General features: G+C 46.3%; 1 protein-coding gene and 2 pseudogenes across 1 annotated transcript; all 3 read right to left on the bottom strand.

The window, feature by feature from the left end:
- Positions 1-16,149: 16,149 nt before the first annotated feature.
- Positions 16,150-16,235, bottom strand: LOC123422738 (annotated as a pseudogene).
- An 84-nt stretch (positions 16,236-16,319) lies between these two features.
- LOC123422782 lies at positions 16,320-16,406 on the bottom strand (annotated as a pseudogene).
- A 6,465-nt stretch (positions 16,407-22,871) lies between these two features.
- LOC123420070 (flavone O-methyltransferase 1-like) lies at positions 22,872-25,036 on the bottom strand. The gene is made up of 2 exons (XM_045107268.1): positions 24,622-25,036; positions 22,872-23,569 (listed from the first exon to the last, which is right to left on the bottom strand). Exons 1-2 carry the CDS (start codon positions 25,029-25,031, stop codon positions 22,897-22,899), a joined length of 1,083 nt encoding a protein of 360 aa, XP_044963203.1. The 5' UTR covers positions 25,032-25,036; the 3' UTR covers positions 22,872-22,896.
- Positions 25,037-25,827: the final 791 nt, after the last annotated feature.

Below are 25,827 nucleotides of genomic sequence, written 5' to 3'. Positions count from 1 at the left end.
TGTAAGATCTTTATCAATAATTAATAAAGTGGTTGCATGCATCTTCCAGATACAGAGACCGGGGGCCATCCTCATTTTCTAAAAAATATATTACAAAAAATCATTGCTGAGGAAATCGTTATCTGGTAGCTGCTCGGTTGGCTGGCAAGTAGGGGATTAATGGGCTAATCGACAAGGTAATCGACCATTTAATCAATTGATTGGGTGATTTTTTGGTTTACCGGCTACTCGGTGACCATATGAGTATGGATTAATCGTCAAGTTAACTGGTTAATCGAATGAATTCTTGAAGAGGGAAAAGATATATCATTAGAAACTTTAGATGTTCTATTTTCTAATGATATAATTTTTATATTAAATAATATATTTTATATAAGTCAAATTGATGACCTAGGTACACGTGCATGCCTTTTAACTGTGACGGAGGGAGTACATATGTTACTAGTCTAAGTTACTACCTCGAGAGTGGATAGTAACATAGAGATAGTAACATTAGGCATTTCTTTTATTAGCCTATAGACTCATCTTGCCTTGGTATCCGCTATGTTACTCCTAATATGAGTAACATGCTAAGTTAGAGCAAGTACAATAAGGTACAGTCAACAGACTATAAGGATTAAAATACTATATTTTTGCTGAGTTGGATGAGAGAGAAGAGGAGAGAGAAGAGAAGCGGGTTCTTCGTGAAGAGCTAGCTCTAACACGTGCTCCTTGGTGCTTTGTGAGAATGAAAGGTGGGTCATATATGATAAAAGTAGTATTTTTAAAGCTAACTATTAAGATGGCCTATAGCCAGCAGTTGGCTATACTATTAACCATGCTCTTACTCAATTTCTCTCTCTTCTCATTAATTAGTTCCCACATCATATTTCTTGCTTAGGTGGCATCTATGTTACTACCTATGTTACTCTCATTGTGGATAGTCTTAATGATTTAACGCCTAAACTCTTTTATGCATTGGTCAAACCTCTCTTATTTAAGTGGTTTGCTTAGGTTTACGCGTTTAGCATTGTTTAGCATTGTATCTTTTTAGGATCATCATACTCATAAAAAGATACAATGCTTAGGACATATTAATTAACTTGGCACATCGGATTTTTTGTATACATGGCAATCTTAGCACATGTACAAGGTGGAGAATCGGGAGGGCCTTAGATTCCTAATATGCCGGAAGCCATCCATCATTTCTACAAGACAAAATAAATGACCAGCTCCAACCCACTTACATCATCTACATCCGGACCATGCAAATCCGCCCCTCAAACGCCCGCGGGCGTGCCTGGTTGCGTCCTCAGACACTGATCGGTCACGCCTCAAATTTCCCTCTTCATATCGAACTCTCTCATATTTACCGAAAAAGGGTTTCCCCCGCTTTGTATTACAACACAACCAGCACCGTATTGAGAACTTTGCTAGTGTGAACATCACATCAAGCCCCCCAAAAGGAAACAAATGCCAACATGGCGGATCGACAAAGAGCGGATGACCCGTCACCGCTGCGCCTTCTAGAGACAAACCACCACAGCCCGAGGCTCGGATCCGCCGCGTGCCAAGAAACACCTCCAGAAGGGACGTGACGTCGACGACGCTTCTGCCCGAACGAGTCCTAGGGGTTTCCTCGACATGCGGAAGGAGGTAGGGGATGGCTACGACCAACATCCTCCAAGGAGGAATAGTGGCACCCGCCGGTGTCACCGCATCGGAGCTGGATGAACCGGCAAGCATTTCTCCCGCACTCCAAATCCCATCGCCCAACCGGAGCCGACCAGCCAAACCACCTCCCAACCCCATGCACCATCACGGTAGTGCCACCATCCACGCCGTCTTACTGCGAACACCAACACAAGGCCAAGGAGACCGGAGAGAGAGGTGCCAAACGACGGAGCAACATCACCGAAGCCAAGCGGGAGGAGATCCACCTCCACCCCAACGTGCGGGAGGACCGTGCCTCCGGCAACACCGCGGTCGCTGAGCGGACATGATAGCAAGGCATGCCATGCCGCCCCTGGCCTAGCCAGGCCCGAAACGGACCCGCTAAGCCCCGTCGGTCATGCTGCAGTGGGCTGGCGACGACACCGCCATCACCTAGCCACTCGTCACCGGTCCCCCGCCTCTCGGAAGATCTCCCGCAGACCCGCTCCACCGTTGGCCTGCCCAGGCCTAGATGGACCTCGCAGAGCCTAGATATGGGTCGGGAGGCCGCTGCCAGGTCGCATTGCAACATCACCCAGCTTCCAATGCGGCCGCCACCGCCGGCCAGCTGTCCGTCCACGCCGTGTCGGGGAGCCCCGCCGCCACACGGACCGTCGCCGCCTGGGAGCACCCATCAGAGCAGCTCCACCCAACGATCGAGAGCCACCGGGAGGGGAAGGTCAAGGGTGCCACCGCCACCAGCGACTCGGGGCCTGGCCGGCTGCAGGTGCGAGCGACAACGGCGGAAAGGAGAGGGAGAGGGAGTTATAGAGGAAGGGAAGCGTGGCGCGGCTCATATCCATACAAAAGCGTGCATAATATATCCTACTTACTAACTAGTGTACTAAGCTTATTCCTCGTCAGAGATGGCCTGATCCGCCTGTGTCTGAGCCTGAGCCGCCTGCGCCACCTCCTGTGCCGCCCGCGCTTCCTCCATCTGATGCCTGGCCACCGCAGCAGACGCCGAGCGGATAGAGTTCAGGATGGCCAGCTGCTCCGACCATAGATCAACGACCACTAGCGCCTTCTCGTCGGGCTCTTGCGGCAGCGCCTCCTCCTTGGGCTCCTTCTGTTGGGGAACGTCGCATGAGAAACAAAAATTTTCCTACGCGCACGAAGACCTATCATGGTGATGTCCATCTACGAGAGGGGATGAGTGATCTACGTACCCTTGTAGACCGTACAGCAGAAGCGTTAGAGAACACGGTTGATGTAGTGGAACGTCCTCACGTCCCTCGATCCGCCCCGCGAACAATCCCGCGATCAGTCCCACGATCTAGTACCGAACGGACGGCACCTCCGCGTTCAGCACACGTACAGCTCGACGATGATCTCGGCCTTCTTGATCCAGCAAGAGAGACAGAGAGGTAGAAGAGTTCTCCGGCAGCGTGACGGCGCTCCGGAGGTTGGTGATGACCTTGTCTCAGCAGGGCTCCGCCCGAGCTCCGCAGAAACGCGATCTAGAGGAAAAACCGTGGAGGTATGTGGTCGGGCTGCCGTGGAAAAGTCGTCTCAAATCAGCCCTAAAACCTCCGTATATATAGGTGGGAGGGAGGGGGCCTTGCCTTGGGGCTCAAGGAGCCCCAAGGGGGTCGGCCGAGTCCAAGGGGGAGGACTCTCCCCCCCAAACCGAGTTGGACTAGGTTTGGTGGGAGGGAGTCCCCCTTCTTTCCCACCTCCTCCTTTTTTTTCTTTCTCTCTTGATTTTCTTCTCCTTGGCACATAGGGCACTTGTGGGCTGTCCCACCAGCCCACTAAGGGCTGGTGTGTCTCCCCAAGGCCTATGGGCTTCCCCGGGGTGGGTTGCCCCCCCGGTGAACTCCCGGAACCCATTCGTCATTCCCGGTACATTCCCGGTAACTCCGAAAACCTTCCGGTAATCAAATGAGGTCATCCTATATATCAATCTTCGTTTCCGGACCATTCCGGAAACCCTCGTGACGTCCGTGATCTCATCCGGGACTCCGAACAACATTCGGTAACCAACCATATAACTCAAATACGCATAAAGCAACGTCGAACCTTAAGTGTGCAGACCCTGCGGGTTCGAGAACTATGTAGACATGACCCGAGAGACTCCTCGGTCAATATCCAATAGCGGGACCTGGATGCCCATATTGGATCCTACATATTCTACGAAGATCTTATCGTTTGAACCTCAGTGCCAAGGATTCGTATAATCCCGTATGTCATTCCCTTTGTCCTTCGGTATGTTACTTGCCCGAGATTCGATCGTCAGTATCCGCATACCTATTTCAATCTCGTTTACCGGCAAGTCTCTTTACTCGTTCCGTAATACAAGATCCCGCAACTTACACTAAGTTACATTGCTTGCAAGGCTTGTGTGTGATGTTGTATTACCGAGTGGGCCCCGAGATACCTCTCCGTCACACGGAGTGACAAATCCCAGTCTTGATCCATACTAACTCAACTAACACCTTCGAAGATACCTGTAGAGCATCTTTATAGTCACCCAGTTACGTTGCGACGTTTGATACACACAAAGCATTCCTCCGGTGTCAGTGAGTTATATGATCTCATGGTCATAGCAATAAATACTTGACACGCAGAAAATAGTAGCAACAAAATGACACGATCAACATGCTACGTCTATTAGTTTGGGTCTAGTCCATCACGTGATTCTCCCAATGACGTGATCCAGTTATCAAGCAACAACACCTTGTTCATAATCAGAAGACACTGACTATCATCGATCAACTGGCTAGCCAACTAGAGGCATGCTAGGGACGGTGTTTTGTCTATGTATCCACACATGTAAATGAGTCTTCATTCAATACAATTATAGCATGGATAATAAACTATTATCTTGATACAAGAATTATAATAATAACTATATTTATCATTGCCTCTAGGGCATAATTCCAACAGTCTCCCACTTGCACTAGAGTCAATAATCTAGCCCTCACATCACCATGTGAATTACATTGTAATGAATCTAACACCCATACAGTTCTGGTGTCGATCATGTTTTGGCCGTGGAAGAGGTTTAGTCAGCGGGTCTGCTACATTCAGATCCGTGTGCACTTTGCATATATTTACGTCCTCTTCCTCGATGTAGTCGCGAATGAGGTTGAAGCGTCGTTTGATGTGTCTGGTCTTCTTGTGAAACCGTGGTTCCTTTGCTAAGGCAATGGCACCAGTGTTGTCACAGAACAAGGTTATTGGATTCAGTGCGCTTGACACCACTCCAAGATCCGTCATGAACTGCTTCATCCAGACACCCTCCTTAGCCGCCTCCGAGGCAGCCATGTACTCCGCTTCACATGTAGAATCTGCTACGACGCTTTGCTTGGAACTGCACCAGCTTACTGCACCCCCATTAAGAATAAATACGTATCCGGTTTGCGACTTAGAGTCGTCCGGATCTGTGTCAAAGCTTGCATCGACGTAACCTTTTACGGCGAGCTCTTCGTCACCTCCATACACGAGAAACATCTCCTTAGTCCTTTTCAGGTACTTCAGGATATTCTTGACCGCTGTCCAGTGATCCACTCCTGGATTACTCTGGGACCTACCTGCCATACTTATGGCCAGGCTAACATCCGGTCTAGTGCACAACATTGCATACATGATAGAACCTATGGCTGAAGCATAGGGGACGGAGCGCATATGCTCTCTATCTTCATCAGTTGCTGGGCACTGAGTCTTACTCAATCTTGTACCTTGTAAAACTGGCAAGAACCCTTTCTTGGACTGTTCCATTTTGAACCTTTTCAAAACTTTATCAAGGTATGTGCTTTGTGAAAGTCCTATCAGGCGTTTTGATCTATACCTATAGATCTTAATGCCTAGAATGTAAGCAACTTCTCCTAGGTCCTTCATAGAGAAACTTTTATTCAAGTAACCTTTTATGCTCTCCAAAAGCTCTACGTTGTTTCCAATCAGTAATATGTCATCCACATATAATATTAGAAACGCCACAGAGCTCCCACTCACTTTCTTGTAAATACAAGATTCTCCAACCACTTGTATAAACCCAAATGCTTTGATCACCTCATCAAAGCGTTTGTTCCAACTCCGAGATGCTTGCACCAGTCCATAAATGGATCGCTGGAGCTTGCACACCTTGTTAGCATTCTTAGGATCGACAAAACCTTTGGGTTGCATCATATACAACTCTTCCTTAAGGAAACCGTTAAGGAACGCCGTTTTGACATCCATCTGCCAGATTTCATAATCGAAAAATGCAGCTATTGCTAACATGATTCTGACGGACTTAAGCATCGCTACGGGTGAGAAAGTCTCATCGTAGTCAACTCCTGGAACTTGTGAAAAACCCTTTGCCACAAGTCGAGCTTTATAAACGGTCACATTACCGTCAGCGTCCGTCTTCTTCTTAAAGATCCATTTGTTCTGAATAGCCTTGCGGCCCTCAGGCAGTATCTCCAAAGTCCACACTTTGTTCTCATACATGGATCCTATCTCGGACTTCATGACTTCTAGCCATTTGTTGGAATCTGGGCCCACCATTGCTTCTTCATAATTTGCTGGTTCATTGTTGTCTAACAACATGATTGATAAGACGGGATTACCGTACCACTCTGGAGCAGCGCGTGATCTCGTCGACCTGCGTGGTTCAACAGAAACTTGAACTGGAGTTTCATGATCATCATCATTAACTTCCTCCTCAACCGGCGTCGCAACGACAGAGGTTTCCCCTTGCCCTGCGCCACCATCCAGAGGGATGAGAGGTTCGACAACCTCGTCAAGTTCTACCTTCCTCCCACTCAATTCTCTCGAGAGAAACTCTTTCTCGAGAAAAGCTCCGTTCTTAGCAACAAACACTTTGCCCTCGGATTTGAGATAGAAGGTGTACCCAACTGTCTCTTTTGGGTAACCTATGAAGACGCACTTTTCCGATTTGGGTTCCAGCTTTTCAGGCTGAAGCTTTTTGACATAAGCATCACATCCCCAAACTTTAAGAAACGACAACTTTGGCCTTTTGCCATACCACAGTTCGTATGGTGTCGTCTCAACGGATTTTGATGGTGCCCTATTTAAAGTGAATGCAGCTGTTTCTAATGCATAACCCCAAAATGATAACGGCAAATCAGTAAGAGACATCATAGATCGCACCATCTCTAACAAAGTACGATTACGACGTTCGGACACACCATTACGCTGTGGTGTTCCAGGCGGTGTCAACTGTGAAACAATTCCACATTTTCTTAAGTGATCACCAAACTCGAAACTTAGATATTCACCCCACGATCAGACCGTAGGAACTTGATCTTCTTGTTACGATGATTTTCCACTTCACTCTGAAATTGCTTGAACTTTTCAAATGTTTCAGACTTGTGCTCCATCAAGTAGACATAACCATACCTACTCAAATCGTCAGTGAAGGTGAGAAAATAACGATATCCGCCGCGTGCCTCCACGCTCATTGGACCACACACATCGGTATGTATGATTTCCAATAAGTCACTTGCACGCTCCATTGTTCCGGAGAACGGAGTCTTAGTCATCTTGCCCATGAGGCATGGTTCGCACGTGTCAAGTGAATCAAAGTCAAGTGACTCCAAAAGTCCATCAACATGGAGTTTCTTCATGCGCTTTACACCAATATGACCCAAGCGGCAGTGCCACAAAAATATGGCGCTATCATTGTTTACTCTTACTCTTTTGGTCTCAATGTTATGTATATGCGTATCGCTATCAAGATTCAATATGAACAATCCTCTCACATTCGGTGCATGACCATAAAAGATGTTACTCATAGAAATAGAACAACCATTATTCTCTGACTTAAAAGAGTAACCGTCTCGCAATAAACAAGATCCAGATATAATGTTCATGCTCAACGCAGGCACTAAATAACAATGATTTAAGTTCATCACTAATCCCGACGGTAGCTGAAGTGACACTGTGCCGACGGCGATTGCATCAACCTTGGAACCATTTCCTACGCGCATCGTCACTTCATCTTTCGCCAGCCTTCGTCTATTCCGCAGTTCCTGTTTCGAGTTGCAAATATGAGCAACAGAACCGGTATCGAATACCCAGGCACTACTACGAGAGCCGGTTAAGTACACATCAATAACATGTATATCAAATATACCTGATTTTTCTTTGCCCGCCTTCTTATCTGCCAGATACTTGGGGCAATTGCGCTTCCAGTGACCCATACCCTTGCAATAGTAGCACTCCGTTTCAGGCTTAGGTCCAGCCTTGGGTTTCTTCGGCGGATTGGCAACAGGCTTGCCGCTCTTCTTCGAATTTCCCTTCTTGCCTTTGCCGTTTCTCTTGAAACTAGTGGTCTTATTCACCATCAACACTTGATGCTCTTTACGGAGTTCAGACTCTGCGACTTTCAACATCGCAAACAACTCGCCGGGAGACTTGTTCATCCCTTGCATGTTGTAGTTCAACACAAAGCCTTTATAGCTTGGCGGCAGTGATTGAAGGATTCTGTCAGTGATAGCTTCTTGCGGGAGTTCAATCCCAAGCTCAGCTAGACGGTTTGAGTACCCAGACATTTTGAGCACATGTTCACTGACAGATGAGTTTTCCTCCATCTTGCAAGCATAGAATTTATCGGAGGTCTCATACCTCTCGATCCGGGCGTTCTTCTAAAAGATAAACTCCAACTCCTGGAACATCTCAAATGCTCCATGACGCTCAAAGCGACGTTGAAGTCCCGGTTCTAAGCCATACAAGACTGCACATTGAACTATTGAGTAGTCCTCCTTACGTGCTAACCAAGCGTTCTTAACATCCTGATCAGCCGTAGCGGGTGGTTCATCTCCTAGCGCAGCATTAAGGACATAATCCTTCTTCCCAGCTTGTAAGATTAGCTTAAGATTACGAGCCCAGTTTAAAAAGTTGCTTCCATCATCTTTCAACTTAGCTTTCTCTAGGAACGTATTAAAATTCAGGATGACTGTTGCGTGAGCCATGATCTACAACACAAATATATTCAAAATGGACTTAGACTATGTTCAAGATAATTAGAGTTCAACTTAATCAAATTATATGCTAAACTCCCACTCAAAAAGTACATCTCTCTAGTCATTTGAGTGGTTCATGATCCACTTACACTATCCCAAGTCCGATCATCACGTGAGTTGAGTATAGTTTCAGTGGTAAGCATCCCTATGCTAATCATATCAACTATATGATTCATGATTGACCTTTCGGTCTCATGTGTTCCGAGGCCATGTCTGCACATGCTAGGCTCGTCAAGCTTAACCCGAGTGTTCTGCGTGCGCAACTGTTTTGCACCCGTTGTATATGAACGTTGAGTCTATCACACCCGATCATCACGTGGTGTCTCGAAACGATGAACTGTAGCAACGGTGCACAGTCGGGGAGAACACAATTTCGTCTTGAAATTTTAGTGAGAGATCACCTTATAATGCTACCGTTGTTCTAAGAAAAATAAGGTGCATAAAAGGATTAACATCACATGCAATTCATAAGTGACATGATATGGCCATCATCACGTGCTTCTTGATCTCCATCACCAAAGCACCGGCACGATCTTCTTGTCACCGGCGCCACACCATGATCATCCATCAACGTGTTGCCATCGGGGTTGTCGTGCTACTCATGCTATTACTACCAAATCTACATCCTAGCAAAATAGTAAACGCATCTGCAAGCACAAACGTTAGTATAAAGACAACCGTATGGCTCCTGCCGGTTGCCGTACCATCGACGTGCAAGTCGATATTTCTATTACAACATGATCATCTCATACATCCAACATATCACATCACATCGTTGGCCATATCACATCACAAGCATACCCTGCAAAAACAAGTTAGACGTCCTCTAATTTTGTTGTTGCATGTTTTATGTGGTGACCAAGGGTATCTAGTAGGATCGCATCTTACTTACGCAAACACCACAACGGAGATATATGAGTTGCTATTTAACCTCATCCAAGGACCTCCTCGGTCAAATCCGATTCAACTAAAGTTGGAGAAACCGTCACTTGCCAGTCATCTTTGAGCAAAGGGGGTTACTCGTAACGATGAAACCAGTCTCTCGTAAGCGTACGAGTAATGTCGGTCCAAGCCGCTTCAATCCAACAATACCGTGGAATCAAGAAAAGACTAAGGAGGGCAGCAAAACGCACATCACCGTCCACAAAAACTTTTGTGTTCTACTCGAGAAGACATCTACGCATGAACCTAGCTCTGATACCACTGTTGGGGAACGTCGCATGGGAAACAAAAATTTTCCTACGCGCACGAAGACCTATCATGGTGATGTCCATCTACGAGAGGGGATGAGTGATCTACGTACCCTTGTAGACCGTACAGCAGAAGCGTTAGAGAACGCGGTTGATGTAGTGGAACGTCCTCACGTCCCTCGATCCGCCCCGCGAACAATCCCGCGATCAGTCCCACGATCTAGTACCGAACGGACGGCACCTCCGCGTTCAGCACACGTACAGCTCGACGATGATCTCGGCCTTCTTGATCCAACAAGAGATACGGAGAGGTAGAAGAGTTCTCCGGCAGCGTGACGGCGCTCCGGAGGTTGGTGATGACCTTGTCTCAGCAGGGCTCCGCCCGAGCTCCGCAGAAACGCGATCTAGAGGAAAAACCGTGGAGGTATGTGGTCGGGCTGCCGTGGAAAAGTCGTCTCAAATCAGCCCTAAAACCTCCGTATATATAGGTGGGAGGGAGGGGGCCTTGCCTTGGGGCTCAAGGAGCCCCAAGGGGGTCGGCCGAGTCCAAGGGGGAGGACTCTCCCCCCAAACCGAGTTGCACTAGGTTTGGTGGGAGGGAGTCCCCCTTCCTTCCCACCTCCTCCTTTTTTTTTCTTTCTCTCTTGATTTTCTTCTCCTTGGCGCGTAGGGCACTTGTGGGCTGTCCCACCAGACCACTAAGGGCTGGTGTGTCTCCCCCAAGGCCTATGGGCTTCCCCGGGGTGGGTTGCCCCCCCCGGTGAACTCCCGGAACCCATTCGTCATTCCCGGTACATTCCCGGTAACTCCGAAAACCTTCCGGTAATCAAATGAGGTCATCCTATATATCAATCTTTGTTTCCGGACCATTCCGGAAACCCTCGTGACATCCGTGATCTCATCCGGGACTCCGAACAACATTCGGTAACCAACCATATAACTCAAATACGCATAAAGCAACGTCGAACCTTAAGTGTGCAGACCCTGCGGGTTCGAGAACTATGTAGACATGACCCGAGAGACTCCTCGGTCAATATCCAATAGCGGGACCTGGATGCCCATATTGGATCCTACATATTCTACGAAGATCTTATCGTTTGAACCTCAGTGCCAAGGATTCGTATAATCCCGTATGTCATTCCCTTTGTCCTTCGGTATGTTACTTGCCCGAGATTCGATCGTCAGTATCCGCATACCTATTTCAATCTCGTTTACCGGCAAGTCTCTTTACTCGTTCCGTAATACAAGATCCCGCAACTTACACTAAGTTACATTGCTTGCAAGGCTTGTGTGTGATGTTGTATTACCGAGTGGGCCCCGAGATACCTCTCCGTCACACGGAGTGATAAATCCCAGTCTTGATCCATACTAACTCAACTAACACCTTCGGAGATACCTGTAGAGCATCTTTATAGTCACCCAGTTACGTTGCGACGTTTGATACATACAAAGCATTCCTCCGGTGTCAGTGAGTTATATGATCTCATGGTCATAGGAATAAATACTTGACACGCAGAAAACAGTAGCAACAAAATGACACGATCAACATGCTACGTCTATTAGTTTGGGTCTAGTCCATCACGTGATTCTCCCAATGACGTGATCCAGTTATCAAGCAACAACACCTTGTTCATAATCAGAAGACACTGACTATCATCGATCAACTGGCTAGCCAACTAGAGGCATGCTAGGGACGGTGTTTTGTCTATGTATCCACACATGTAAATGAGTCTTCATTCAATACAATTATAGCATGGATAATAAACTATTATCTTGATACAGGAATTATAATAATAACTATATTTATCATTGCCTCTAGGGCATAATTCCAACACCTTCCCCATCTCCCCCTCCTTGAAATCCTCCCTCGATTCCAGAGGTAGCCGCGCTTCCCTTCAAATCCAGAACTGCTGAAGGAGGAAGAGACAATGTTGTATCGTGTAATGCCGACGACTTGGTGGCATGGCTGACGGGCTCGGAGAGGGAAGTGCTTAGGTGGTGGAGGAGAGAGGGAGGAGGCGGATGTGCTAGGTCTGGGGGGCATCGTCCGGTTTAAATAGCCGGAGCGGCGCCACATGGCCTTCACACCGCACGGATGGTCGAGGCGTCCGTCGGACCATCGGGTTTCTCGGCGAGTCCGCGTGGGATCAAGCCGCCAGTCCAACGTGGCGGGCATGCCGGGGCGCGCCCGGTCTCCCATATCCTTCCTATATTTATGACCGGTTAGTCACCGAACGACCTGTCCGAATGTTTGAGGTGAGTTTGAGGGGTCCGGTTATAGATGCTCTTATCCGAGAATGGCGTTTTGAAGGTCGGCCTCCATGGAGGCCAAAATTTTTGACAAAATCAAAATTCAAAAATTTTAGTTCCGACTTACAACCAACAAGAACACATACCGACCCCGAGGCCGCGCGTCCGACGAGCCGCCAACTCCATCACCCGAGCAACCAAAGCCGACACCCGACAACCATCTCCGGAGCCGCTGCTCCGACATCCACACCGGCCCCGAGGCCGCGTTCCAGCCGAGTCAATGGTTTTGCCTCCCAAGTGACAAAAGGCAACACCAGACGCAGAGGAAATCTCCGGAGCCGCCGCTCCGACTTCCACACCGGCCCCGAGGCCGCGCAGACACCTGGCCGACGACAAAAACTCCAAAGCCACCAGAGCTGACAAGGGACCGGACCTCCAAAGGCATCGCCCCCAAGGAGGAAGTGACCGAACGCGTCGATGCCCGCTGCGGCCAAGGCCAGAGCTAAGGTTTTCACGCGGAATTTGACTGAGACGATAAGGGAGGTGAAGGGGCTCCACACGACGAGGCCTCCAAGGAGGGAAACTACGTCCAAAGACGTTGTCGCCTCCGACATCAACCAAGGTCTTGCTAGACTTTCACCCGGAGCTCACCAAACCCATTGCCATCGCAGCCCGCCAACATCCCTTGCAAGAATCCCAGATGCATCAGAGAGCCTGCCGCCGCCAACCACCAGTCAAACACGGCCAGCAAAAACCACACAACACCTCACGCCGTCGTAGTCGCCCAGCTCCAGCCACCAGTTGCCGTGCCGCCGCGCTGCTATCCTCCACATCTCCAAGAGCGGCAAAGCAGCACCACCGCCTTTGCCGGCAGCGGCAAAGCACTGATAACCCAGGACGAGCGGGCCCGCTGAGCCCAGATCTGGCCCAACCGGGACCAGATGCGCCGCCGCGTCCAGATCCAGGACGCCGTCTGCCTCGTACTACCGCCCCTCCGCCCGCTCGCGCCGCAGCCACTTCGCCTGCTCGCGCCGCCCCACCCCGCGCGACGGCCGCGCACTGCCCAGCCCCCCGTGTGCATCGGCTGCGCCATTCCGCCTCCAGCAGTCCAGCTCGCTATGTCTGTGCTGCATACACGCGCGCTCCGGCCTCGCCGAGCTCGCGTCGGTCACACACCCTCGGTGCCACCCCAAGCCGCCGCCGGCCCTACGCATCCCGCCGAGCCGGGCGCCTCCACAGGGTCGGCCATCCCGTGCCGCCCGGATGCCTTGTGGGGGAGGGATGAGCCCCGCCGCCGCCGACGCACGCACAGGCTTTGCCCGGCGGCATCTCCCGGCGGCGGCAAGGGAGGGGAGAGGCGAGTCGTGGGGTGGTGGCGGCGGGGGCTAGGGTTGCGCCCGAGCCGCTCGCGGGAGCGGCACGGGGATGCAATGTCATGCAAGGCATACAAGTTAGTTTCCTTCATGGAAGGTAACACCCCTAGTCCTGCTTGAGTTGGTTGATGATCCGGATGGGGATATCATATGCTCTTTGAGCTGTATGATGAAGGAGGAAGAAGGAGTTGGGAGCTCTCTTTGCCTCTCCTGCATGTGTGGGTGTGTGATCAGCCTACCCCTTTAATGGGGCAGTGCCAGGGGGTTTTATATGCCAACCCCGTGGCTTACAATAGGTATAGAAGGTACCGGGTGGGACCCGGCTGACAGCCTCTTGAGCCGGCCAAGGGGCCCACCGGCTGGAGAAATCTTGTCGCAAGTGGGGGCTCGCCGGCTGCTGGGTCCTGTCTGGAGTTGGGGCCTGCTCGTCGGGCGTCGCTATTGCTGCATGCTTGTTACGCAGCGGCGTGCGCCACGTTCTGCGCGTCATCTTGTGTAGCTGGCTTCAGTCAGCATACGGCCGGCTGCGCTCTTGCAACGCCGGAGCAAGTAATGGAGTGGACGGGGGTGTGCTCATCATTGTGTTGTCTCGGCTGGTCACAGTCGGTGATGGTCAGTGGTACGACCCCTCCACTGTAGCCTCGCGCGGTCAGGTTAGCGGTACCTGAAACGATGTAGCCATACCTTTGGTGTTGATGTCCCGGACGCGGTTTATCACGGCGATGTAACTGGGGCTGACCCGCCTGCTAGCGAGCTGCAGTCGAGTTGGAGGGGGAGTGGCCTCGCCCGAGCCGGCTCGACCATCCAGCCGGCCAGACGTAGCCGGCCCCTCGTGGGAAACTGGTCGTTCTGTGCGTGTTTTTCGAGGGAGAATGAAGGAGTCCTTGCTTTTTTGCCTACCCCAAGGTTATCCCCACATCAGTAGTCACCGGCTTATGAACTGTTCGTCATGAGTTAAAATAACATAAATGATTAGACAGATGAAGATGTGTGCAATGGATGACAAACAAGTCGCCCAGATGAACTATCTATGAAATACCAAAGTAATAGAAACAATTACATAGATCAAGATGTGTGCGATAGACGCACTATAAGGAATATGCTAATACACGACGCTATTTTTTCTTCGCTACATCGTCATGGTTTTTATTTTACGATGAACTCACGACGAAAAACCAAGCGTAAAAAACGGAGCGTCACAAATGAACAACAGCGATGTTTTGATCAAAATCGTCGTAACTTTTACGCAATCAAACCCAGTCCTACGTGGCAGTCCTATGTGGCAAAATTACGACGAAATCAAAACATCATGGTTCAAATCAGCCCAACCCATTTCAATGATCACATGGGCTGGTTTTATTTTTTTGGGCTTTTTCTTATTGGGCTTCTTTTTGGGCCTTAGCCTATTTACAATCATAGTATTTTTTTGAATTTTTTTATCATTATAATTTGGGCCCTGGCCTTTTAGTGCCCAAATACATTTGGTCCAGTTTCAGTTTTGACCTTTTTCATTTTTGAATTCAGCAACTTTTTGTTTCAGAACTTGTTTTCATTTGTATTTGTTGAGCCTTTTCAACCCAATTATTTGTCCAATATTAAATCCAACACTATTTCATATTCAAATCAAGAAAACTCCAAGTCAAATTAAAATCGTCCATCATATAACATCACATAATACATCTCCCAGGTTTACATAACATAATAACTCATCTCATGAATACATTTCCTTACACATGAATATAGCAAGAACGGACAGAATTACACAATAGAAATGACAGTACAATGGATACATTTCCTTACACATCTGCTACTATCCCAACAATACAATGGACTTCATTCCACTCTCCTATGAGACATGCTCGAGATGCGACAACTTGCCATCCTACAAGAACATTACACTGCACATGAATCAAACAAACGGAAATAAATATAAAAAATATTAGAGTTAGTGTTCAAAACTTAGCAAGTTTGTGTTAAGAACTTGAGATCCTTACTAAAAACATAATGTACAGCAGTTTGGCCACACCAAAACGTATAGTATTTTTTATTACTACTACTATATGGTTAGATTCAACTACTACGTCTCTTTTGGCAAGCTGACAATTAAATTGAGTGTACTAGAGTATACCGATGCAACTAGATTTGCATCCATCGCCTTTAAAAAATTACATGGAAGGATATGCCACCGCAGTCCAGTACCCAACAACCAATGATGCGGTTCACACTGACAGTAAAAGAAAACAAATTAAACTTGTATAGATATGGACATGTGGTAGGCTGGTGGCTCAGTCTGCCGTCCAAGTGACCAAGTTTAGCCGATATAAGTTTAAGGTTTGTCTCCATGTTGCCAATAATGCAACATTTAAAGAATTGATTTGCATACTGCAGAATACTTCAATTAAAGTAAGAGTAAAAACATGTTGCTATAGTTAATAAGGTAAGATGCCAGGCTGACCAGTCAAGAAATCTGAAGCAAAAAAAAAGGTTTCCAGCAGAAAAAGAAAAAGCTAAGGCATTCCCATCAATGTTTGGCCTCAATCAACATGCCATTCTTTTTAAGAAGACAAATAGATAAGCAATAAGCAATACTCACTACTAAATTGAGTGTGTTGTGGATTTCGATTGACAAGCAGATAAGCAATACTCACTCTAAGCTACAAGCACTAGCTAAACCAAGCATCAGTTTTAAAAAGTTCGGTTTAAGATACTTCAACGATGGGTGACATCTCAGTAGCATCTCCTAGTAACATCATATGCTTAGATGACAAACTCCATTGCGTACCACAATAACAGAACCACCTCAAGAATCTCTACAACAATATATATATATAGTGATGGTATGCCTAGCATCAGTTTTAAAAAGCTCGATTTTAGATACATCAAAGACCAAAAAAGGTCTAAGTGGTCTAAATGTTTCACATCCTCTGCTCAACACACCATCATCATAATAGTGTTATTGAACTCACCATCATGGTCGATGGTGTCCTGGACAACCTTGGCCAGTTCCAGCATGGTGAACTCACCGGGGTTGCCCAAGTTGAATGGCCAGTTCCAGCATGGTGAACTCACCGGGGTTGCCCAAGTTGAATGGCCAGTTCCAGCATGGTGAACTCATCGGGGTTGCCCAAGTTGAATGGCCAGTTCCAGCATGGTGAACTCACTGGGGTTGCCCAAGTTGAATGGCCCAATGTGATCACCTTCCATCAGCCTCATCAACCCCTCAACTTGGAAGAGTGCTATTTTAGAAAGCGCATTCCAGATAGCATAGCCATAATTATTGTTCATTGATGGTTAGAGATGACCTACCAAATCAGAAACGTATTGGAAACTCCTGGTCTGCTTGCCATCGCCGTAAACCGTCAAAGGCTCCTTCCTTAGCGCCTGCCATTATATTAACATAGAGCATTTGGGTGTTAGTTCGGAAATGAAAAGAAACTTGCGGTTTTTAAACTAGCAGAGCAATAGCGTTGTGTGTTTACCTGAGCAACAAAGTTCCTGACAACACGGCCATCGTCAATGCACATGCGCGGGCCATAGGTGGTAAAGATCCGAGCAATCCTAACCTGAATAGTGAACACAACAAAATACAACAATCACTACACATACATTTTTATACAGATGGAATGGAAATTCCAGTGCTTGCAACAATATATTAGTACTCCCTCCATCCCGAAATTAATGTCACACCCACATTGTAATGGAAATTTTGCCAAAACCCCATCGTACCATCAAATCTGTTATAGATAGATCCTGTCTCCTTTCTTCTTCCTCCGCCCGTCAACCTGCTCCTCCGCTGCCCACGATCTGCACCTCCGTGATTCCCTCCCAACGCGATCTCGTCTCCTCCTGCCGCGACCACCCCAACCACCGATAGCACATTCCATGGCCCCGGATCAGAGCGCGTCGCCGCCACAGCCCTCGCACGCCGGCTTCTACGGTGCACCACCCTAGCTTCCGCACGGTGGTCAGAGCGACCAGCGCCACCACACGCAACCACCCAGCCCATTGCACGCCGCCACCTCGCTGTCACACCGATGTCTCGCAGCATCCTATCCTTTCCCTGTCACCTGCTGTTGCTGCTATTTCGACCAAGAAATGGCAAGATTTTGTTTGTATTGGGAAAAAAATATCAGGAAACTTTTAATCAGGAAATGACAAGATTTTGTTAATTTTGGAAACATTCAATTGGGAAATGACAAGGTTTTGTTAATTTTAGAAACATTTAATCAAAAAACTTTTAATCAGGAAATGACAAGATTCTGTTAATTTTGGAAACATTCAATCGGGAAATGGCAAGATTCTATTAATTTTGGAAACACTCAATCATGTTAATTTTGGAAACATTCAGTCAGACAAGATTAATGATGCTGACATGTTAAATTTCAGAAAAACATGAAGTCTTGCTTTGAATTCTACAACTGGAAACGCATGCATATAAGTCTTGAATGATAAGCTGAAGGTCTAAACTCCACAGCAAAACAGGAAGTCTTGCTCTGAATTTCACAGCTGAAGTGCCATTCAAAAATTGCCACTCTACTGGAAACTCTCTGTGAAAATATTTTGCTTCCTTAACATGCTTGCAGTGGGTAAACCACCTACAGTTTTCTCAAAGGTGCAAAGTCCCCATCATTTTTATCCTTGTTTACTCACTGATACTTGAGGAGTATAGAAGAGCCATGGTGCAGCCGACAGGACATTGTTCAGGCAGTAGAAGCAAAGAATGACTTCCTTTTTCATTTAATCGATAGTAGTAGTAGTATGTGCAATACAGCTATGAATCCAACTAGTAGCAGTAGATGCGAAAATCTCTAGAAAGATCTATATACATAGTAATGGTGGTCAATCGAATCGAATCCAAGCAAGAGGAGAGGAGACAAGAGACCAGACCGGATCGGATCCCCAAACGAGCACCAAGGAATCGGATCCATGGCGGAATCAGAACCAGACCTTGCACGAGGTAGAAGACGCACACCTGCAGGAAGGGTCAAAATCAGCGGCCGTGAGTGCCTCAGGGATTCCAGGGATTGGAGGGGATCTGGATTGAAGGGGGGAAAGGGAGGAGAAGGAGCGCTTACGGCATTGCGGATCTTGGGTCCGAGCGCCAAGCTGTAGGAGACCCGCTGGAGCATCTCGTAGGCGAAGGCCCAGTGCATCTCAGGAGGGATCTCGTGCCTGATCGGCCCCGCCGCCACCTTGAGCCTGACCAGGGCCGCCACCTCCTCCGACCGCGACAACAACCCCATCGCCGCTCGGACCGAAAATCCAAAAATCACAAACCAAATCCCCCACCCTCCCCTCCCCCTCCTCCACTCGGCGTGCCCCTGAGCCGTGCATGAGCGCCATGAGCTCGTCGGTGTCGAGGCTGGCCCGCACCGCGCCCTCTGCAGTGGCCACCATGCCACCGGCGTCATTGCCCTCCTGGGCGACGGCCTCCACACAGACGAAGCGGTCACTCTACGGGGCGGCACTCCTCTCCGCGTCGCCGTCGCGGCTACCCCTGGTCAGATCACGGCGGCGGCTAGGGTTGGGCGATCCGTATCGGGTGGGATTGGGGGAGAGAGGGAGGCGTCGGCTAGGGTTAGCGCAGAGAGAGGAAGAGGAGGGCACGATGGGTTGGGTGAGGTTTGCTCCGGGGGGGGGGGTGTGGATGGACGGGTGGATGGATGGCCGGATGTTTGCCATGTCACCGATCCATGTCAAAACTCATTCCACCAATCAGATTTAAGCTTGTGTAATTTTCTCTTTTTCTTTTGTTCTCTTATATTTTTCATCCTATTATTCAGGGTAAACATACAGTTTGTCAAAATTAATCAATATTATGCATATGTGTCTACTTTGGGATGACAAACAATGTGATTTGGGATATTTTCATTTTCTTATAATTTGTGTGAAAATAGATTGTGTGAAAACAGAATTTGTATGAAAACAATGTGATTTGGGATATTTTCACAAACTAGGATGAGGTGGGATAGAATGGACTCACGAGTGACATGTCAACATAGTTAGAACATGTTACGATGTTTTTATAATCGTCGTAAAAGTTATGACGATCTCATCTTATGCTGTTACGACATTTTTGACTCACATCATCGTAATTTATATGTAGATTTGATCCCCTCAAATGGCTTACGACAATCTCGGATGAAATCGTCATAGATTTATGACGAGTTCATCAACGACATTTTAAAAAACATCATGTATGGGCATATTTCTTATAGTGACGACATACAATTTAATCAGATTAACTACTTGCAATGAGAAAAATAACAGAAACGATTAGAAAGATCATAGATGTGTGCGTTGTTGTCATCATGATCCTCCTTCATCTCGAGATACACATGGTGAGCTGGTCAACTACACGTGACTCGAAGGCCCGACTATTAGTGTCTACCAAGTTGTTGCCTACTAATACCTGCATTGTGCATCATGATTTTCTATTGTTATTCATATTATTTTCGAACATTATTCCACTTTATAATACAAGTCTAATGCCTTTTCTTTCTTAATTTGCATGATTTACACAAAGATGAAAATTGCCGCAAACTGGAATTTTGGACCTCAAGGCTATGAAAAAGGCAGGAAATTTTCAAGACTCCAAATGACCTGAAATTTTACGGGAAATTTTTATAGAATATATGAGAATTATTGCATGAAAAAACCACTGGAGGGGGCCCACCGGTTGCCCACAAGGCAACATGGCACGCCCTGATGCCTCGCGGGTCCCACAAGTGGTCTCTGGTACCCATCTTCTGCTATATGAAGGATTTTGACTTAGAAATAATCAGGAGGATACTTTCGGGACGAAGCACCGTCGTCTCGAGGAGGAATCCTGGGCGGGAGTACTTTTGCTCTCTGGCAAAGCAAATCTGTCGGGGAAAGTTTCCTTCAGGAGGGGGAAATCGAAGATATTGTCATCACCGTCGCCTCCTTATTCATGGGAGGACCAATCTTCACCAACACCATCTCATCTCAAAGCCTAGTTCATCTTTTGTATTCAATATTGATCTCGAAACCTCAGATTGGTACTTGGGAGTTGCTATTAGTGTTGATTACATCTTGTAGTGGATGCTAGTTGATTTACTCAATGGACGATAATATGTTCAGAACATTAATCATAATCATTATACATCTGATCTTGAACATTGTGATGATCTCCGAGTAGTTACTTTTGTTCTCAAGGACATGGGAGAAGTCTTGTTATAAGTAATCATGTGAAGTTGGTATTCGTTCGATATTTTGATGATACGTATGTTGTTGCTTCCTTTAATTTGGTAATGTGAACGTCAACTACATGACAATTCGTCATATTTGTGCCTAAAGGAAGGCATTGGGGAGTTATAAGTTTATTTGTTACTTCGTAAGGGGCTGATTTGGATCCACATGTTTCATGCTATGGTGGGATTTATTTAGTTCCTCTTTTGTAGTTGCGGATGCTTACAAGAAGGGGGTATCATAAGTGGGTTGCTTGTTCAAATAAGAACAAAAGCCATGCACATGTCCACCCACGTACCAAATTATTAAAATATCGAACACTAATCAACTCAACATGATAAAGGTGACTAGATGACAATTTTCATGTATCCTCGAGAGCACCTTGCTTTATATAAGAAAACTTTCTGGCTTGTCCTTCGCTATAAAAGGATTGAGCCACCTTGCTGCATCTTTGCTACACCATTGTTACTTGTTACTTGTTATAAATTATTTTGCTACAAAATTATCTATCGGTGCTACTTGCAGAACCTGTAGAGAATACCTTGTTGAAAACTGCTTGTCATTTCATTTCGCTCCTTGTTGGATTGAACACTCTTACTTATTGAAAGAAATACGATTGATCCCCTATACTTGTAGGTCATTACGTACCGAACTCCGCAACGTAATCCCATGGTATTTTAATTAAAAATGAATTTTTATAGGGTAAGGTTCAGCTGAAACTCAACAAAGCGTGACCCCTGGCATTCCCATTTAAGGAAAATCAAGAATAAAAAATGTCTATAGATCTTTGGCGGCAACTCGATAAACTTGTGACGCCTGGAATTACTATTTAAAAAATGATAAATATAATTTTTTTACCGAGTCTTCGTTTCTAAAACTCTGCAAAAAAAAAAAAAAACGGATGTCGCTTGTGTGGTGCCACTTATATAGCACGGCTCACTTGTAATACTTCAACAAGTTTTTTCTAGGAACTCGGAGAAACCTAGATTCTTCCAAGTTGATTTTGTTCGCCAAGTCGTTAGAACTAGACAAAGCCACACCTCTGGTGAGCTGTCTATCCCCGTCAAGTTCAATTTTGAATTGAACTTGGCAGACAAAAGTGTGCGAGTTTCTTATAGAACAAACTCGGCGAAGTTCTGGACCTTGACCCAAAACCAGATTTTAGTAGTGATATGCTAAGTTGTAACAAAGATATGGTTGCACCATGATCATTCACACACGTTTAGCTTCTTCCAAGGCAATGATCCATGTAGAACAAACGTATCTATCAGTGCTACTTGCAGCACTTGCGGAGAATACCTTGCTGAAAATTGCTTATTATTTTATTTTGCTTCTCGTTGGGTTGAACACTTTTATTTATCGAATGAATTATAATTAATCTTCTATATTTGTGGGTAGTCACCTACTAAACTCTGCAACACAATCCCATGGTATTCCCATTAAAAATGATTATTTTTTACCGTGTAAAGTTCAGCTGAAACTCGACACAGTGTGACCCCTGGCATTCCAATTTAAAGAAAATCAGAAAGAGAAAATGTATATCGATCTTTTTTGGCCGCAAATTGACAAACTTCTAACGCCTGGAATTCCTATTTAAAAAAAATGATAAATACAAAATGTTTACCAAGTCTCCCTTGCTAAAACTCTGCAAAGAAAGACCGACGTCTCGATCACGTGTCCTCTCCCACTTGTATAGCACGGCCCACTTGTTATACTTAACCAAGTTTTTTCTGTTTGGAACTCAAAGAATTTTATATTCTTCTGAGTTTTTTTTTTCAACAAGTCATTTTTCGTTAGAACTAGACAAAGCCACACCTCTGGTGAGTTGCCTATCGCCGTGGAGTTTAACTTTGAATCAAACTCGGTAGAGAAAAGTTTGTCGAGTTGCCGATAGAACAAACTCTGCGAAGTTCTGGACCTCGACACAAAACTAGATTCTAGCAGTGATATGCCAACTTGTAGCAAAGATATGGTTGCACGATGATCATTCACACATGTTTAGCTTCTTCCAAGGAAATGATCCACGCAGAGCAAACATATATAGGCTTATATTTTTTAATTAGAAGTGTGATAACCAAGTTTTGAATACAAGAAATCTAGTTGTGCTCGTAGCCCGTTTGATACATAAACCAATTTATTTAAAATATTATTCTGAAGCATAAGTTGATAATAAACTTAGGAGCACCGAGAAGACCATATGAAATGCGGCTATTTGATAAATTCAATAGCCCATGATTCAGCGTAGATGTAGGTAGTATTGACCCTGCTGAACCCTGCGCCCATAGCAAGTTCTTCAAACTCATTGAGGTACCTTTCCTTGCCACTAGGGGTGTGGGCAAGCATGATCATGTCCACATTGAGCACCACCTGTTCCCCTAGCTTTGCTTCTGGTGACACCGGTAGGATGCACTCCACGACTACCACCTTACCTTGTGTTGGCAAGGCGTCATAGCAGTTCCTCAGCAGGGTCATACAATGCTCATCATTCCAATCGTGAAGGATCCCTTTCATTATTATGGTGTCACCCGGAGGCACTTTCTCAAACATGTCGCCGCCAATGTGTTGCACATGAAGAGATTGGAACGCCTCCGCGATGACATGTGGGAGGTCGAAGTTAATCCCCCTAATGTGAGGGTATTTAGAGGTGATGGCATGGATCGTCGTGCCGACACCACCACCAACGTCGACAATAGTGCTGATGTCTTCAAAGCCCATGTACAACTCGAGAAGCTTCTTAATGATGATGCTACTGTGACCCTTCATACCCTCATTGAACACACTATTAAAGCGTGTATCCTTGCCCTGGTACTCGAACACAGTAGTCCCATGCGCCTTGTTAAATGGGAGGCCACCATCAACTGCAGAATCCTTCAAATAATACCTGCAAACGTTTTTTTTTACTAATTACAGCTTTGATTTTGCAACGCAGACAAGTTCCAAGACAACATCACGAGAAAATAAATATAAAAAAGTAGATATAGAAGTTATTTCATCAACATCTCATTTTCCGTACATTGATTTCTGCTTTAACAAACAACAACCATGAAGTGTTTCATAATAAATTTGACCATTGGGAAAAAAGAGCTATATATTTTAGCTGACATGTGTGTTGGATTATATATTGCCCGCCCGCGCGTCCCCGTCCGGTGGGACTTTTAGATGAACTAACTAGAGTGTGTCGTCAATATTTTGTCAAACTCAAGGTGTCATGAGTTCTTTAACCTGCCCACGAAATAAAAAAGCTGTTTCTGAGCTATACATTGATCCCGCGTCTGGTGCTAGATGCAAACCTCTTTCATATGATCCGGGCTTAATGGTCGGCTGGCCATTTTTGTTTTCTTTTTCATTCTTCTTTGTTATTTTTGGTTGTATGTATCCTTGATATTTCATATTTGGACTTAACCTAAACATCATGCTGTTCCAGAGACTGGGTGGATTTGATGAGTGAGGGGTGATGATGACGGCACACCTTGAGCTCGTGCCAGTGTTTGTAGTTGTTGTTAGGTAGTCTACATACGTGAATGTAATTTCTATTTCAAGTGTTTCATTTACTGAGATGGTGTTAAGGAATTATTTCTATTTTGTATTCCGATGGCCTTTTCTCCATCCTCGAACCGACTAGGCAAGAAAAGTAGGCCGCTGATCTAGTCAGTTCCTGCCTTCGTGCTTCATGCTTGCCCTTTAGCGACCTATGCGCTTACTTTCTAATTTCATCTAGTTAGATCCACCGAACGAAATGTCCAAATGGAAAAATAGCTAAAACATAAACTGATGAAAACATGTCGATCGGCTAGGTGTTTAGTAGTGTTCTTACTTCATACGAGTTATTGCGAGTAATAATTGTTTTCGACAAAAAAACCCCAGTTCTTGTACATGATGATAAAAGTAAAACAGGTCGATGCTCTGTCGTTGAGCGAAATATAACAAGCTCACCAGCAGTCCATCAGGACCTTGTCCTGGACCATAAGGAGCATCGGTGCCATGGAGACGCCATCCTCGTTGGGCGTGAGCCACTTGCACACCGGAGCCGGACTATACCGGCGGGTGAGGAGACCATCCTCACCTTTCTCCATGTGGCACGTCACGACCTTGTGCGAGGCAAGCAGCCGCAGCATACGGTCCACCATGGCCGGCGCATCCGGATTGGCCTTGCACGGCAGCTGCGCAGCCACCTCCGACGGGGATAGGGCCTTCCCATCGGCGCTCACAATCGTCTCGAGCATGCCCAATTCGATGGCGTTCTTTAGCGTCATTGGCAGAATAGAGGATGTTGCCAGCTGCAACGCGTACATGCATGCCTCCTCGTCGCTAGCTGCGTCCTTCTTAGTGGCGGTAGAGCCCATTGCCTCTTCTAAGCTCTGAATCAAGCTGGTAGTTAGTTGAGTTGTTGTGGCTGAAGAGAGATGAGGTAGAAAGGCTTATATAGGACAAATGCTAGCAGGGTTTCAGATTTCGCTATTCTTCTTCTTCTTCTTCTTATTATTATTATTATTATTATTATTATTATTATTATTATTATTATTATTATTATTATTATTATTATCATATCATACACTGAAATATCTGTTGGCTTTTGAACGTGCATATGCAGCTGTACAGGCGTGCCTACGCGATTCTTGCTTCGGCCGGCTACTTGACGGAACTTGCGTAACTAGCGACACGAATAAAACTGATCGATGGATTTGATGGCTAAAGGCCCGTGTCGAGCCTTTACTTTGTATTGCTTTTCGTTTTTCTGGTGTTACAATCAACATCCCTAGAGTGTCTTTTATACACGTCCACAAGGGACTATGGAAATAGAATAGGACTAGGAATCCTAATACTACTAGGACTCGGTTTGGCTTTCTTTCCTAATCCTAAAGAAACAACATGATTAACTTCTACAATATCTCTCTCTAACTATTTTTTTTGGAAAAGGAGGTTAAAACCCCCGGCCTCTGCATCAATCGATGCATACAACCATCTTTATTACTTATTCAACAAAGGTATGACAAGAACATACATCAAGCCACCCGAAGCCCCCACTCACACCTACAAAATGCGATAATGTGGAGTGCTCTCACTCCCCATATCTAAAACCGGTGTCGATCTATCCACATAACGTATCGGAAGTAATAGCCGGTGCAGCAGACCTAAAGC

This window comes from Hordeum vulgare, chromosome 1H (assembly GCF_904849725.1).
Source record: "Hordeum vulgare subsp. vulgare chromosome 1H, MorexV3_pseudomolecules_assembly, whole genome shotgun sequence".
Taxonomy (NCBI): Eukaryota; Viridiplantae; Streptophyta; class Magnoliopsida; order Poales; family Poaceae; genus Hordeum; species Hordeum vulgare.
The sequence above is the reverse complement of the archived record's forward strand: the minus strand, read 5'-3'. Positions and strand labels throughout refer to the sequence as shown.

Coding starts and splice junctions, on each gene's coding strand:
- LOC123420070 (XM_045107268.1), bottom strand. CDS start 25,031: ATGGGCTCTACCGCCACTAAGAAGGACGCAGCTAGCGACGAGGAGGCA. Junction 23,570..24,621: donor AAGGTCCTGATGGACTGCTG/GTGAGCTTGTTA, acceptor AAACGTTTGCAG/GTATTATTTGAAGGATTCTG.